At 41.6% G+C, this 16,928-nt stretch overlaps 1 protein-coding gene across 2 annotated transcripts in view; it reads right to left on the reverse strand.

The window, feature by feature from the left end:
• Sec23b (SEC23 homolog B, COPII coat complex component) overlaps positions 1 to 16,928 on the reverse strand; it is a 41,811-nt gene that overhangs the window by 12,871 nt on the left and 12,012 nt on the right. For both annotated transcript variants that reach the window (XM_027421614.2, XM_027421612.2), the window contains exons 9-14: positions 16,648 to 16,763; positions 13,489 to 13,612; positions 10,818 to 10,898; positions 7,501 to 7,590; positions 6,335 to 6,441; positions 1,247 to 1,400 (exon numbers count right to left, since the gene is read on the reverse strand). In XM_027421614.2, coding sequence (XP_027277415.1) covers positions 1,247 to 1,400; positions 6,335 to 6,441; positions 7,501 to 7,590; positions 10,818 to 10,898; positions 13,489 to 13,612; positions 16,648 to 16,763 — 672 coding nt within the window. The remainder of the gene's footprint in view (positions 1 to 1,246; positions 1,401 to 6,334; positions 6,442 to 7,500; positions 7,591 to 10,817; positions 10,899 to 13,488; positions 13,613 to 16,647; positions 16,764 to 16,928) is intronic.

Here is a 16,928-nt window from a genome sequence, read left to right on the forward strand (position 1 = left end):
TTCATCTAATTCTAAAGTTTCTAGCAAGTTCCTTGGATACAGCACCATGACAGTTTCTCTGCTACCAAAGACTCTCTGAGCTACAGCCATGCCCTTCTAACTAGGTCTGATCAGCCCTGTGGGGAAGGGCCACTTCCTTATGTTCTCTTGTGTCTCAGCCTTAGATGTAGCAAGCTCACCTTCTATGTGCCAGTTCTCTTCTCAATCGTCAACCCCTGTCATCGGCATTCTGCTTTTCCTGGAACCCGGGGCCTTCCACATGCTGGGCAAGCACCCAACCCTGGTGATTTTTAATATAAAATTTTCCCTCTTAAATTATTATTTGTGTTCACTTGGATTATTAACTCTTGTTTTTCAGATAGGGCTTAAATAAGTAGTTCATGTTGGCCTCAAGCTAGTGACCTTTCCTGCCTCCACCTCCCCAGTGCAGGGATTATAGGCCTACACCATCACACCTGGCTTCTTCTGTCTGTTCTCTCTCCTAATCAGACCTGAATAATACATAAAATATTTCCCTAAACTCAGTGTGTCTAGAACCTCCTTTTGATCTCCTAGAAGGTAGAGGACCATAGCATTCACCAGTGACTCTTCTACTCAGCTTTTAACACACAGATTGTACCACTCCCCACATGTTCCATACATGTTGCTTCCTACAAACTGTAATGTCAGCTCTTGAGAGGAATGTAAATAATGTAAATGAAATTTAACATTTCTTCACATCCAGCATTTGGACTGAAGTGGGCAACTGCTAAATTCTTACTGATTGGGGCTGGAGAGATGGCTCAGCAATTGTTTGTAACTCCAGTTCTAGGGCTTCTGACACCCTCACATATGCATACATGTAGGCAAAGCAACAATGCACTAGAAATAAAAGGTAAAAATTCTTGCTGATTGACTATATAAAAGAATAGGCTTTGTGGCTGGAAAGATGTTCCAGTGGTTAAGAGGACTAACTGTTCTTAAAGAGGACTGGGGTTCACTTTCCAGAACCAACACTGTAGTTCACGACCTCTCATAATTTCAGCTCCACGGGTGTCCAACACCTTCTTCTTACCCCCACAGCCACAGGTTCCTACACACCTGGTACACATACAAACACTCCAACATGTGCATGCATACAAACAAATAAGTAAACAAATAAATAAATGGTTTTAAGAACTAAAAAAAAAGCTTAAGTGGGAATTTTTTTTTCTCAAAGGCAGAGGAGACACAAGGAGTAAAGTCAATGCCATTGTTCCCAGTTTACCAGTCGGATGAGTTGTCGATCCAGCCACCGGAGCACATCAGGTCCCTCCTCTGACTCTGCCCGGAACACTCCAAGCCGTGCCATCAAGACTGCTGCAGCCTCCTGGTCAAATGCTGCTTCTATGTGCCTCAGCTGGCTCTGTGCATCTGCCCAACTGACAATGAATCCAGAGTTAGTGCTTTACTTCGGATCAGGAGCTACCAGAGGCTAGATCTCTGCTCAGGTAAGTCCAGACCCTGTTCCTTTGTCCAAGACAAGATGGCACTACATTTTCATTAAGAAGTTTGATAATCACTTTAATCACCCTCTATTACTAAACACCAGACACAACAGTAGACTCCCAAATGTCCCTCTAAATCCAATGCCCCTTTCTCTAGGCCAATACTTGCAAAAATCTAAGTATTTACAACTTTACAAAATGACTTCTCAGTACCACCTGACCACCAAAATATACAATGAACTCAAGAAGCTAGCCACCAAAACACCAAACAATGCAATTAAAAGATGGAGTGCAGAACTAAATAGAGAATTCTCAACAGAGGAATCCAAAATGGCTGAAAGACACTTGAGAAAGTGCTCAACATCCTTAGCCATCCAGGAAATGTAACTCAAAATCACTCTGAGATACCATCTTACTCCTGTCAGAATGGCTAAAATCAATAACACCAGTGATAATCTATGCTGGAAAGGATGTGGAGGAAGAGGAACTCTCCTCCATTGCTGGTGGGAGTGCAAACTTGTACAACTACTTTGGAAAGCAGTATGGTGGTTTTTCAGGAAAATGGAAATCAGTCTACCTCAAGATCCAGCAATCCCTCTCTTGGGCATATACCTAAAGAATGCACACTCATACAATAAGGACACATGTTCAACTATGTTCATAGCAGCATTGTTTGTAATAGCCAGAACCTGGAAACAACCTAGATGCCCCTCAACTGAAGAATGGACAGAGAAAATGTGGTATATTTTCTCTATGAAGTACTACTCAGCAGGAAAAAAAAAAACAAAAAAAAATGGAATCTTGAAATTCGAAGGCAAATGGATGGAACTAGAAGAAACCATCCTCAGTGAGGTAACCCAATCACAAAAAGATAAACATGGTATGTACTCACTCATTTTTGATTTTTAGACATAGAGCAAAGGATCACTAGCCTACATTCCACACTGCCAGAGGAGCTAGGAAACAAGGAGGACCCCAAGAGATGATTGCAGAGTCCCTCGAAGAAGGGAATGGGGACAAGAACCCCTGACCAAATTGGAGCCCGGGTGCAGGGAGAGGAAGGAGAGTCTTCATCCAGTTGCTGTTCGAAGCAAAAACAGACACCCATAGCTAAGCAGTGTACCATACTACTGGAATTCAGTTGTGGAGAGGGAGCAAAGGAGCCAAGATGGGGATGGAGAGACTTGCAGAAAAAGTGGACTGACCTACTGATAGAATCGAGACCCTAGTCATAAAGCTGGGGAAATAGCATTGGACCAAACCAAACCCTCTGAATGTGGGTACCAGCTAGGAGTCTAAGACAGTCTATGGGTCTTCTGACAGTGAAGCCAGTCTATATCTCTAGAACACAAATGGACTTTGGGAGCCCATTCCCTATGGAGAGATACTACAGCAGCCCAGATACAGCAAAGAGGGTCTAGACCCTCCCCCAAACAATATGACAGATTTTGAAGGTCCTTGGTAGAGGGCCTCACTATCCCTGGGGAGGAGTGGGGGGGATTGGGGTGGGTTGGGTGGGGAACATGGGAGGATGGGAGGGCGAGGGAATGGGGGGATAGATATGTAAATATGAGTAATTAAAAATAATAATAAAAATAAACAAATATAAAATTCTAAAAAAAAAAAGGAAAAATGAATTAAGAACATGCTGAAAAGTTTTTCAGGCCAGCCTTTAATCAAAGCACTGGGGAGGCAGAGGCAGGTGGATCACTGTGAGTTGGAGGCCAGCCTGGTCTACAGAGTGAGTTCCAGAACAGGCTCAAAAACAATACAGAGAAACCCTGTCTCAGGAAAAAGAAAAAAAAAAAGTTTTCAAGTGACTAACGGTAAAAAGTGCTAAGAGGCCACAAGGAACAGAAAAGCATACCCAAAATACAGAAATATTCCTTCCAAATTGATGAAGAAAAAGATAGGTTTTACACATCTGGGCATGGAGACACTTGCATATAAACCCAGCACTTGGGAGGTGGAGGCAGAAAAAGATAAGGAATTCAAGTCATACTCCAACTACATAGCGAGTTCAAGGTCAGCCTAACTACAAGACACTGGGTCTCAAAAAAAGCAAGAAAACAAGAAACAAAAGATGAAAGAAAATGCTTTATAAAATATGGGCAAAGGGGGCTGGAGAGATGGCTCAGAGGTTAAGAGCACTGACTGTTCTTCCAGAGGTCCTGAGTTCAATTCCCAGCAACCACATGGTGGTTCACAACCATCCACAATGAGATCTGGTGCCCTCTTCTGGTGTGCAGATATACATGGAAGCAGAATGTTGTATACATAATAAATAAATCAAATCTTAAAAAAAAAAAAAAAGGGCAAATACTGCCAGGCAGTGGTGGCCAATGCCTTTAATCCTAGCACTTGGGAGGCAGAGAACTCTATGAGCTTAGCCTGGTCTACAGAGTGAGTTTCAGGACAGCCAAAGCTACGCAGAGAAACCCTGTCTCAAACCCCATCCCCCAAAAAAGGCAAAGACTCTGAGATGGCCAGCACTATGAGATTGTCAGCTTTGTCAACTTGACACAACCTAAAATCAGTGGGATGAAAGTCTCAATCAGGGATTGCCTAGCTCACGTTGGCCTATCGGCATGTCTATAAGAACTTTTTTTTCTTTTCCCTTCAAAAAAGGATTTTCTTTTTTTAAGTCCATGTGTGTATAAAAGTGTGTGTGTCTGAAACTAGAGTTACAGGCAGTTGTGAACCATGCAGCATGGGTGCTAGGAACCCAACTACAGCTCTCTGCAAGAGCAAGCAGTCTTAACTACTGAGCTATCTCTCTAGCCCTCAATTATTTTCTTCATTGGGATGGGAAGACCCAGCCCACTGTGGGTGGTACCACTCACTCTTGGGAAGACATGAGTTGAGCAGTAGGCATATATTTATTCTCTCTCTACAGATTAAGTGCAGATGTGACCAGCTCCCTCAAGCTTCTGCCACTGTGACATCCCCTCTATGATGAACTATAATCCAGACTTGCGAGCTAAAATAAACCCTTTCTCTCCTACATTGCTTTTGTCAGGATACTTTATCACAGCAAAAGAAATGAACCAGAACAGGCTCTATCACAGAACAAAAGCATGAAGTACTTGACTCATTGATGAATGTGAAATACAAATGAAAATGCGATATTACTGTTTGCATTTAAATATTGGTATCATCCACTATTCGTGATACCTTTTTTAAATTTTTTTTTAAATTTTATGTTTATTGGTGTTTTACCTACATGTATGTCTATATGAGGGTGCCACATCTCCTGGAACAGGAGTTTCAGACAGTTGTGAGCTGCCATGTGGGTACTGAGAATTGAACCTGGATCCTCTGGAAGAGCAGCCAGTGCTCCTAACCTCTGAGCCATCTCTCCAGCTCTTATCATCTATTAATGATATAACCTCAACTATTAATGAGGTTGTGGGATACTCTCCTTACCCATACCGAGGAAAAGAACAAATCAGCCTCTAAGGATAGTAGATTTGCAGAATCTAAAATTTCAACCTATGAAATGTCTGACATGAAATACACCTGGTAAAGTGAGCTCAGTGGTAAAGTGAGAGAGCAAGAGAGAGAGGCCCTGGTTCAACCCACAGTCATGTGGAGAATACTATCACCAAAAAGAAAATACTAGCATGTACGAATTCCTAAAAATAAAATACAAAAGCAGCACTGCTGGAGTAGCCTGTGAAATCCAAAAAAGGCAGCAGTCGGTATATTGTGATTGAAGTCAAGCTGTAGTCCGTAAGGTTAAGATACCTTTATTCAGATAAACACCAGCCAAACGCAAGCCAGAACGTGCCCAGAGGCAGCAGGCTACAGAGGTCAGAGAGAGCTCCCACGTGTCTGCCGCCCCCTTAAGAATTCCCCTGACCACGCCCTGGCAGGCGTAGTCAAGCACACCTGTACCTAGCTCCTAGGAGGCAGGGCTACAATGTCTCCTTACAAGTCCATGCAAACACTGCAATAGTGTGGGGCCATTAGTTTAAATGAGAGGCAAACCCCAGATAAACACACACAGATATAAGTACACACACATAAGAAATAAGTTCCCCCACACACACATATAGCAGCACAGAAATGAGGGTGTGCAGTTAAATTTACATAGACTTAACTCTGGAAAGGGTAAGTAAAGATACCCATAAACAAATAGTTTATTTCTCAGTATCCACTAGAGACTCATTCCAGGACTCACTCCCACAGATATCACAATTCATGGATGCTCAAGTCACTGATACAAAATGGCATAATACCCCTGAGCATGGTGGGCTGGTCTGGTCTATGTAGTAAGTTTTAGGTCAGCTAGGGTTACATAGTGAGGTCCTATCTCTCTCTCTCTCTCCATACACACACACACACACACACACACACACACACACACACACGGCATGGTATTTGTAAACATCTAGATACAGTCTCCTACATATACTCACCCATCTCTACATTACCACTGACAATGTAAATACTATACAAAAGCTGTTATACTCCATTGCTTATGGAATAATAATTTTTTTAAAGTCCATTCATGTTCAATACAGACATAATGTTAAAAAAATATTTTCCATTCTGGTTTGGCTAAATTTATGAATGTAAAAACTGTTGGATACAGAGAGCCAACTGCACTTACGTTCTGTTTACAACTTTGACAGGAAGCATGATTTACTTATCTACCAAATAAAATAATGAAAGATAATTTTTAATAAACTCTATTGTTACTGAAAACTGATTCTTCTAGTTAAGTAAAGGTTCAATTGGGTTAGCCAAGTCAGTGAGGAGCTGAGAGAACCATCTAAGGGAATCAGAAAGACAAAAACTCAAAGAAGTTAACTCTCACAGGAAATCATCAGCCTTGGCTCAACAAAAGGAAACAAGATGCTCACTTTCGGGCAATGGTGGTCACTCGGATGCGCTTCTGAGTGCTGGAATGCTGGTACTGCGTAACGAACTGGATAGCACCTCTGCCTCCCTGGGGAATTGGAGCATTGTGCTGCAGGGTGGGAGGCCACATATGGTTACTGTCAAAGGCATGACTTAAACACAACCCTTTAAAGCACTGAGGTAAGGTTCTTGGTACATTTCAATGGTACACTTAAAACCTATATGGGATCATTGGATATCAACTGTTATCTAAAAGGCAGAAGTGGAGCCGGGTGGTAGTGGCACACATCTTAATCCCAGGATTTAGGAAGCAGAGGAAGGTGGAGCTCTGTAGAACAGCCTGGTCTACAAAGAGGTAGCTCCAGGACAGCCAAAGCTACACAAGGAAACCCTGTCTCAGGAAAAAAAAAAAACAAGAAAAAAAAAAAAAAAAAAGGCAGAGGTGGGGGAGGGATAGGCATTAGCACATCCAAATGAATTGGTGTGTGGGGCTGGGTGTATGACTTAGTAGTAGATCATGTGCATACAATGCAAGAGGCCTAGGTTCAGTCTCCAGAGTCAGGAATAAAAGTGAATCCAGTTAATGCTATTGGTGCCAAACTATTTAGAAATGAAAACCACTGATGACCCAAAGTTGCTCTGAAATACATCAAAAATAAGCCAGGCATGGTAGCACACACCTGTACTCCCGGCACTTTGAATATAAAAGCAGAAGGATCAGGAGTTCATGATCATCCAGGTCTGTAAGACACCTTGACTCATCCCCCCTCTACCCATAAAGCATCAAAAAATAAAATGGGGCAACAGATATTGAACAGTAGTAAAATGTTGATTACAGAATCTAGCTAGTGGTTTTGCAGCTGTTGCATGTACAAGTCTTTGTAATTTTTCATAACAAAATATTAGAGAAAGTCTGACTAAAAAATTCATGAGTATTACTATGATGGCTGGGAAAAGCCAGTACTCCTCTCAGGGCCTTGTCAGCTCAACAGTAAAGGGACAAAGTAATTTGCTGTTTGATTCTAACTAAATGCTGGAGGGAATTTAGAAAGAACACACCAGATTAGTACAATATCTAATATGATGCCAAAGTAGTACCAGGATGGAGAAAAGAGTGCCTTCAGAATAAATTAGAAGATTCTATAATGTGAAGATAATTGCAACCCACCTGATTGACAACTTCAAAGTAGATGCCAAGAGTAGATGTGGGATCCAGGCCACAGATTTTCCACTGACTTGTGCCACCAACACCAAGTTCCTAGAAATGAGAAGAGGAATTTCGAAAAGATACATACGAAAATGAACCCCAAGGGAAATCACTAATGAAAAGCAGCAAATGAGCAGGGTGGGTCACCTGGAACATTTACTTAAGCTGAAACTTTAAATTCCAGTGAGAATGTCTAGGAAATGTGTAATTACTGACCAGATGGAGTCTTAATGTTTATACATATTAACAGCACTTTTAAGTTTTTATACTGACACTCTAAACCATTTCATTATATCATACATGTTGGAAGAGTAAAGAGGAAGAATTATCTACTGGTTTGAAAGTTGCATGTGCTTTTTCCATCGCTATTAGAATAAGAAATAGAGAGCTGTAAATCACCCAGAAAATAACAGACATAAGCTTTAACAAGACTCAAAATCTTTAAGGAAGTAAAGTAACAGCTTATACACTATTGTATAGAAGCAGACCACCAAGACTATAGATTATTCTAGAGAAAACACTCAACAGTGCCTTCAACACATGAGTGTCATAGAAACATAAAAGCACAAAAAGAACCAAAAGATGAGGGTTAATCTAGGGTTTGAAAAAACTAAGGATATGTTACTGAAAGTAATGCTGATGGGATTGGCAAATAGCCATAGGGGACAGTTAGGAAGAAACTGGAGAAGAATGCAGACCAAATGTCATTTGTACAAGATTACTGTTCATTTGCTCAGTATAGCATCCTTATTTTTAGAATGTGCACATTGTATTGCTTAAGAACAAAGTGTTGAGCTGGGAGCTGGTGGCACACACCTGTAATCCCAGCACTTAGGAGGCAGAGGCAGGCGGATTTCTGTGAGTTCGAGACCAGCCTGGTCTACAAGAGCTAGTTCCAGGACAGCCTCCAAACCCGCCTCCAAAGCCACAGAGAAACCCTGTCTCGAAAAACCAAAAAAAAAAAAAAAAAAAAAAAAGTGTCATGTCTGTTATTTCCAAAGGGTCTGTAAAAAATGTTGATAAAGCAAATATACCAGGATATCCTAACCACACAGGGAGGGCAACTGTGTCACCAACAGCTGTGGCATACCACCACCACTTGGTGGTCCTCCAGGAACCGTACTCTGTCTCAGACTACTGCATGCTTGAAGGTGTGCTTTCTTTTTTCATCCTCAACCCCCACCAAAACTTGCAATGCTGAATTCAACTGGAAGGCTAATCAGTGTGTTCCAATTTTTAAAAGTATCTTTTTAAACTACTCCAGGAAGCCTTCTTTATCAGGGAGACTTTAAAGCTCACAGATGGCGCAGCCTTCCAAAGCCCTTCCAAGAAAACAGGGGTGATGCAAGTCTCTTAGCACACTGAGATAATTAGATAATCTTCAGATGGGCTTTGGGAAAGAAACTGCCTCATCCAAGGACTACAAAAATTTATACAAACAGTAGCCCCTGCCAAGTTTGACAAAACTTTCATTTACAGAGCCACTGTCAATGTTGTTCTGACATTGACAGATAATGTGTATAGGACTCCAGGGTGTACTTGTCCCAAGGGCTTCATTTAACCAACCTCATTTAATCCTAACATTCTTCAGCAGGTACTGTTATATTTTCCTGTTTTCTAAAAACACTGAATTAAGAGCATTAAGAATTCTACCCAAGCTACTCAACTACTAAGAAGTAGCTACAAACCCTAAATGCACAATAGCTCTACAGTCCACCCTCCTACTGTAAATGACAAGGGAAGGACAGACAGGACTGTGTAACAACATCCCTGGACTACCTCAGAGACTGAAGCAATACAATTTTATGAAAATAGCTCTTGCATTCAGAAATTCTGCCGGACCTCACAGCCAAATTCACTTCTTTTTTTTTTTTTTTTTTTTTGGTTTTTCGAGACAGGGTTTTTTCTGTATGGTTTTGGAGCCTATCCTGGCACTTGCTCTGGAGACCAGGCTGGCCTCGAACTCACAGAGATCCGCCTGCCTCTGCCTCCCGAGTGCTGGGATTAAAGGCGTGCGCCACCAATGCCCAGCCCAAATTCACTTCTTGATCACCGGCCATCCTACTGTGTAATCAATCTGTTTAAGTGTAACCTTAAAAGAACATTGGAACAACCAACCTTACTTGGCTTAGATAGCCCAAGAATGTGCTTTCACAACCTAAGCTAATGCATAGCTTTAATCTTAAGTTATGTACTCTTCCATACCCCTGGTCCAGAGTAATGTATATGTGAATATGTATGTACTGACATACATATTTGTTATCATTTACTTAAAGCAGCCCACAGGCTGGAAACAACCAATACAACAAATATCCACCATACATGTTAGAAACAATATACAGACATAGCTTATTTTTATGAGTGATTCTGGGTCAGTCGGGGTCAGTAAAATATGACCTTTCCCCTTGTAAAATGTTCGTGGTTCTGTAAAGTCCTCATTTCTTTCCAATGGGATCCTTTTTGTGTTGTTCAATAAATACTAGGAGACTGTCAGGGACAGTGAGACACCAGACAGCATTCAGACAGGCACAGACACAAACTGCAGAGATTACAGACAGGCCAGTAACCACAAACTACAGATAGAAGTGGATAATTCAAACTTGGGCTTTTTCTGGATCAAATTAATCCAAGAGGAAATCTGTGATTTCATTCCTTGATGCAACACTGATGCATTTTCAGACCTGTGAGGTTAGGTTAATGCATGTAGCCAATGCAGAAGAGACCTCATAAACCAGATGCCATGCCTTTTCAGCTAAAGCATACTCACAGCATGTGGGTCATTAGCAAAGCCAAGTCCCCCAAGGACTGACAGAACTTTGCTCTCATACATTAACAACGTATATGCATCTGTGTCATCCACTGTCCAACCACCTCAGTGGTCCCTTGTACTAAACTCCTTTATCAACTGAGTGAGACAAGGGTACCAACGCTTTAAGTGATGAGGCACACAGGTTATTCTGGAAGAATTCTGAATGTCTGCCTTTGCTACAGGGGATGGCTTTTTGTTCTCGGTGGAACAGCATCCACACATCAGATGTACTCAAAGGAACCTGACATCTAGCTCCTCTACGTCAGCTTCAACCCTGAGCAAGGGTTAACTTAACCTCCACATTTCCTTCTCTGGTCTTTCAGACAGACTGACGGACAGATGTCATGGATGAGGTTACGGCTCCCCTCACACAGGTACACCTCACAGGTGACACAAGCAAGATTATCATCATGTGACTTAGCTAATGAATTTACTCCAGGGCAGGTGAGGGTGATGATTTTTTCCTTACATTTTCTGACACACATGGTCCTTTCACATTCAGAGATACACACGGACCAATGGCTCCTGCAATCTTCAATTCCCGAGAGGTCTAAAACAAATTACACAGTAAGTTAGGAGCGAGTCATCTATCACCATGATCACAATTATAGCTTAGAGGAAAAGTCCCACAGAGAAAATCTCCAATGAATTATACTATTCAAATGCCCACTCAAGCTTTTCCAGTGACACTAGGAACAAAGTCCACCTTGGAAAACACATCAAGAAGACCAGGTGTACTGGTGCAGCAGTAATCCTCAGCAGGCTAAAGCAAAAGATCAGGAGTTCAAGGCCAGCCTCACTATATAGCGAATTTGTAACCAGCCTGGGTACATGGGACTATCTCAAAAAAAAAAAAAAAAAAAAAAAAGACACAATGAAAACAAAAACAAACAAAAAGTAGCTGGGCATGATGGCACGTGCCTTTAATCCCAGCACTTGTGAAGCAGAGGCAGGTGGATCTCTGTGAGTTTGAGGCCAGCCTGGTCTCCAAAGTGAGTTCCAGGACAGCCAGGGCTCTGTTACACAGAAACACTATCTGAAAAAACAAAGACACAGTAAGGTAGCTTTTCACACCATTTGTTTGAAGCAGGATCCCTAAGAAGTAGCTGAGACTAACCTGGAAATCTCTAGATAGCCCACGTGCGCTTATACACACAATCCTCCTACCTCTGCTTAAGTGCCAGGATACAGGTATGCACCACCACACTTGACATTTTCAACTCTTAATTCACTTTTTAAGATTTGAAACTATTATACTCATGAAAGATAACAATTCTACCAAATGTACTACAGTTTTTTCCAAAGACCATACATATTCATACTTATTTACATATTTCTAGTCAGGAAACATTATTTTAAATATGTTTGTGAATTAAATACTTAATTCACAAATTCCAGTATAATGATAAGACCAATGGATATTTTCTTTTTTCTTTCCTTTTCCCCCTCCCCCTTTCTTCCTGAGACAGGGCCTCTCTATATAGTTCTGGCTATTCTAGAACACACTATATAGACCAGCCTGACCTGGAATTCACAGATTCTCCTGCTTTTGAATCTTTTCTTTTTTCTTTTTTAACAAATGTAGACTTTTTTTGAAGACTGAATTCACTTTATTGAAGAAAATTCAGACTTACACAATAAAGTGAATTCAGTCCATTCCTTTTTGTTTGGAGTGGGCAGGGTTTTGAGAAAGTGTTGCTTTGTGTAGTCCTGATTGTCCTGGAACTTGCTCTATATACCAGGCTGGCTTTGAACTCAGAGATCCACCTGCCTCTGTCTCCCAAGTGCTGAGATTAAAGGCATGTGCTCAGTTTATTACTCTTTATCTAATTAAAAAAAAAAAAAAAAAAAAAAACCTCATGATGTTGAGGGTACTAGCCCAATTTAAACAATAGGCACTTTGCCCAATGAGACATCTCCCTACCTCTTTCTTTTGTTATAGCCTCCAACTCTGCTAAATAAACAAAGCCCTCAAACTTTAAAAAAAAAAAAAAAAAAAAAAAGAGCTGTTTAAAGGTTATCCTAGATAATCTAATGCTTTTCTCTAATTCTCTAATCACAGTTTCTAATGGCCTCTTTCAATGGTTTCTCAATAAATTAAGAGTCAGCTGTCTAGGGCTGTGATTTCCTACAAAGAAATACAAACTTAAACTCATGATGCTCTTAGAACACCTGGGTTCTTCTTAAATATAAACCCTACTCTGTGCTGTTACAGAATATTTGTTTATGCTGTGTGAAGATGTGTCACTGTGATAAGTTTAATAAAGAGCTGAATGACTAATAGCTAGGAAGGAGAGAATAGGTGGGACTTCTGGGGAGGGAGAGGAAGGGAGGGAGGGAGGGAAGGAAGGAAGGAAGGGAAGGCTCAGGGAGAAGAAAGGTAGAGATGCCACAGAGTACAGAGGAGAGGTAACCAGGTAACTGAGCCATGTGGCAGAACATAAATTAAGAAATATGGGTTAATTTAAGTTACAAGAGCTAGTTGAGAAAAAGCCTAAGCTAAGGCCAAGCTTTCATAATTAATTCTAAGTCCCCATGCCACTATTTGTGAGCTGGTGGCCCAAAGAAAAGTTTGACTACACTGTGCAATGCAGTGACTCACACCAATGGCTGGGTAGTCACCATGTGTGACTTCCTGTCCCCAAGCCCCAGGAGCAACCAACACCCACCCAAGCCCCTCTAACTCTACGTATCCTAAAGTGGGATGGAGCACAGCAGAGCAGGGCCTGAGGGGACCAGGAACTTTCTGTTTAGAACTTTATAAATATAGAGTCATCCTTGAGAAGCAAAGGACTATGGTAGGCATCTTTGTGACAGCCATCTTGTTAGATCCTTTTAAGTGGCCTTTAGAGTTTATATCTATGAGCTGAGGCTGCCAGGATCTGAACTGAACCAGTAATCCCAGTAAAGTTTCAAAAGTCTTTAATATGGTTGGGTATAGTAGAGCACACTGAAGGAAGAGGCAGGTGAATCTTTGTAGTTCAAGGCCAGCCTGGTTTGTGTGGTAAGTTCCAGGCCAGCTGAGGATACACAGTGAGACCCTCAAATAAATAATAAATAAGTACATGTATATATAAAAATTTCATAAGTTAATTATATAAGCTAATGTAAAATAAAACTTTTCTAAAAGCCTACTGTACCTTTACTTCCAATGTAGCACCAAACGCCATTCTGAAATCTCCATTGAAGTCTTTACTAAAAATTCTTTGGAATGTCTGCTTGAAAAGAGAAGTGTTGAAAGAATCTCCCATCACCATGTGGCCTCTAGGTGAGAAAGAGGGAAAGTATACATTTAAGAGGATTGGAAGCCATTTGGTTATTCCCTGAGAATTCACAAACAATAATTAACACATACACACAAAGAAAAACATGCCCACACAGGTGCTAGTGATTAACTTAAGTGCAAAGTACCAAGTTCAATTTGAACTTAGGAAAGAAACTATCTCAAAAACATTAAACAAAGAATCCTTAAAACAGTTCTAGGGATCTGGGAAGGTGGCTCAGTGGGTAAGTCTGATAACTTCAATCAATCCCAGGACCCATATGGCAGAGGAGGGGAATCAACTTCCACAGATGGCCCTCAGACATCCACACAAGGGCCATGGCATGTGTGCATCCATGGGCATACATATGCACACACAAAAACACATACCAAAAAAGTAAATGCAAAAATATTTTAAAACGCCAATTCTATATTTTGATTATACACAAATCTTCAGAGATGGTAAAATCTCATTGATTATACTCACAAAAGAGAAAGAAAACAAGCAGGGAAATCCACACAGGTCTGCAGTGTCACTGCATACACTGTGCTATTTCCATTCTTGAAGTTGGTACTGTACTACATTTGTGCAAAGGGCTACCCTGGAAGATGCTAGATGAAGAGTGTGGACAGACTGTTTTACACACCCTTCACACAATTCCCATGAACCTATAATCATTCCAATAAAATGTTTTCCAAGTGGTGGCATACTGCTATACTCCAGCACTCAGGAGGCTGAAGCAGGCTTGTGAGCTTGAGGTCACCCAGGGATACACAGTAAGACCTTAAACAAACAAACAAATAGTACCCCTTCAATCAACAAACCCTGCAGTTCAAATGAATTATTGACTCTTCTTTCCCTCTCCTTCCTTCCCTTCCTCCTTCCTTCCAGCTGTCTCTCCCTCCATTCCTCCCTCCCTCTCTCACACAGGCACCCACATACCCAGCTGCAGACAATAAACATGTTTGGAGTTTACTCTGTCGCCCTTATCATTCTCCTCCTAAAACATTTTGAGTGGTACCTACCATTCCCTCCTTCCCCTTCAGTTGTCTCCAGGTTATCACATGGCTCCTTTAAACCCAATGCTCAAAGGGAAAAAGCACACCGTCTCAGCAGGGAAAACAAGCACTAAGGGAATCATTGAGTTTCCTGGAAAATCATCTACGACTCCTCTAGTCCAGCCTGGGGTCACCATGCCTTTGCCTGAGGTCATCCTACTCAACGAGAACTTGAGCTTCTCTTGCTCTCAAGGTTGTTTTGTTGCTCCTTTTTTTTTTTGGGGGGGGGGTGGGGGACTTTACATGTATCCATCTCTATGTATGTGTGTGTTTGTGTGTTTATGTATAGGTGTACATATACCATGGAGGGTACAGAGGTCAGAGGACAAACCTGCAGCATTTGGTTGTTTCCTTCCACATATGAGTCCCAGGATTGAACTCAAGTCTCAGGCTTGGTGGCAGGCAGGCAACTTTATCTGCTGACCCATCTTGCCAGCACATGTTACTGGATTTTTTTGGAAAGTGTTGGTGGATGGGTGGGAGGGGGCTTTTTCGTTTTAAAGTCAACATCTTGCTATAGAGCCCAGGCTAGCCTTAAACCCAAGATCCTCCAGAGTGCAAGGGTTACAGATATGCCTACAGGATCCATTGAAAACTAAACTGTCTAGAGTAGGTTCAATGATGTATGTCAAGAGGAACCTAATCCCATTTCTAATACATCTGTCCTGATCTCCAAAAGAGGTTCAGATTCTACTTCCTACACCATCCCCTAAGAGAGCACAGTAGAATCACTAGGGAGGTTGAATAGAAAAGCAGAAATCTGGACCAGGGAGATGGTTCAACAAGTAAAGGTGCTTGCTACCAAACCTGACAAGCTAAGTTCAATCCCTGGGTTCACACACTGGAATACAACTAACTCCCAAAAAGTGTCCTCAGTCCTCCACATGTGTGTACTGACACACACACATGTGCATACATAAACAAACAAGCCCCAGAAAGTGTCCCCAGACCTCCACATGTGTGCATTGACACACACACATGTGCATACATAAACAAATGAAATTTAAAGAACAAAAAGGAAAAAGAAATGCAGAATCTCCAGCCCCATCCATGGCTCTCTGTAGATGCTCCTCAAACTATGTCATGTATTCCAGTCGTTATGCTCGTGGGCAAATGTAGGTTCTGATTCAGCAAGTGAGAAATGAGGCTTAAGAGGCTGCACTTCTAAAATGAGTTCCCAAAGAAACCAAGGCTGTGTGTGTTCAAACTTTCCTCTATGTTAGAATCACTGGAGGAAAACTTGGAAGAATGCTGATGCCCAAGCCATGCCCCATGGTTAATTATACCAGGGGGCAAGACAGGCAAAGTAGCTTGTTTGTTCCTTACTTCCTTTCCACTAGAGTCCTTGAAGTTCCCTAGCCGACACTATGCAGCTGAGCTTCAGAACCAGTGCTCCACCTCAGTGCTTCTGAACTTTCAGGAGCACCCAAATCTAGACAGCTGCTCCCCAAGAGCTTTTGATTCAGAGGGTCTGAGGAAAGCCAAAGAACATTCCTAAACTGTTTCATAAGCCCTATGGTTCCTAGTCTAGGCATCATTGCAAGTTGAGAATTCTTTCTACATTTTCAGTTGAGGACAATACTGACTGGTATGTGATTGGGACTAGTCACAGAGTCACTTAGTCAGGTCAAGTTTCTCCTAATTGCATGACACTCTGACACTCAGATGCTGTTACTCGCCTATCACAAGGGAAGTGCACAGCAGAAGGCCTGGTACTCCACACTAGCACGATGACCGGTCTTCAGAAAAGTTTAACAACTCCAAAGAAGAAACACTTACTCTGATGCGACTCATTCCCAGTGAAATCCTGAGACCTCTTGCTAAGTACTGCCTCTTCCTCCACTGAGCCCGCACTCCCTCTCCAGCCAACAAACCCAAAACTGAGTGACCTGAAAACTCCAATGTTTAGCCTCACTCATCCCTGTGACTCCATCATTCACTTCTTCCCATAGTTCGCAGGTGTTCAATGTCAACATACCCTGTAAGATTTGGGCAGCATTTCATCTCCAGAAGTCCAGTTTGATCAAGAGCACAAGCATAAATATCAATGCAGTGACCATTTGTAGCAGTTCGATTAGCAAGCATCTCATAATGCTGTAAATAAAAAAGAAAATTATCTTTAGGAAACAGAAGCATAATTCCAAAGGTATGCCTTAATACACCTAAGGATGTGATCAAGAAAAGGAGCATGGAATTCGCGATCTATAAAACAGCCAGATGAAATAAAAATACAGCTTTAGATTCAGAACTCTTTTTGAG

Source organism: Cricetulus griseus, chromosome 6, assembly GCF_003668045.3.
Source record: "Cricetulus griseus strain 17A/GY chromosome 6, alternate assembly CriGri-PICRH-1.0, whole genome shotgun sequence".
NCBI classification, from domain to species: Eukaryota; Metazoa; Chordata; class Mammalia; order Rodentia; family Cricetidae; genus Cricetulus; species Cricetulus griseus.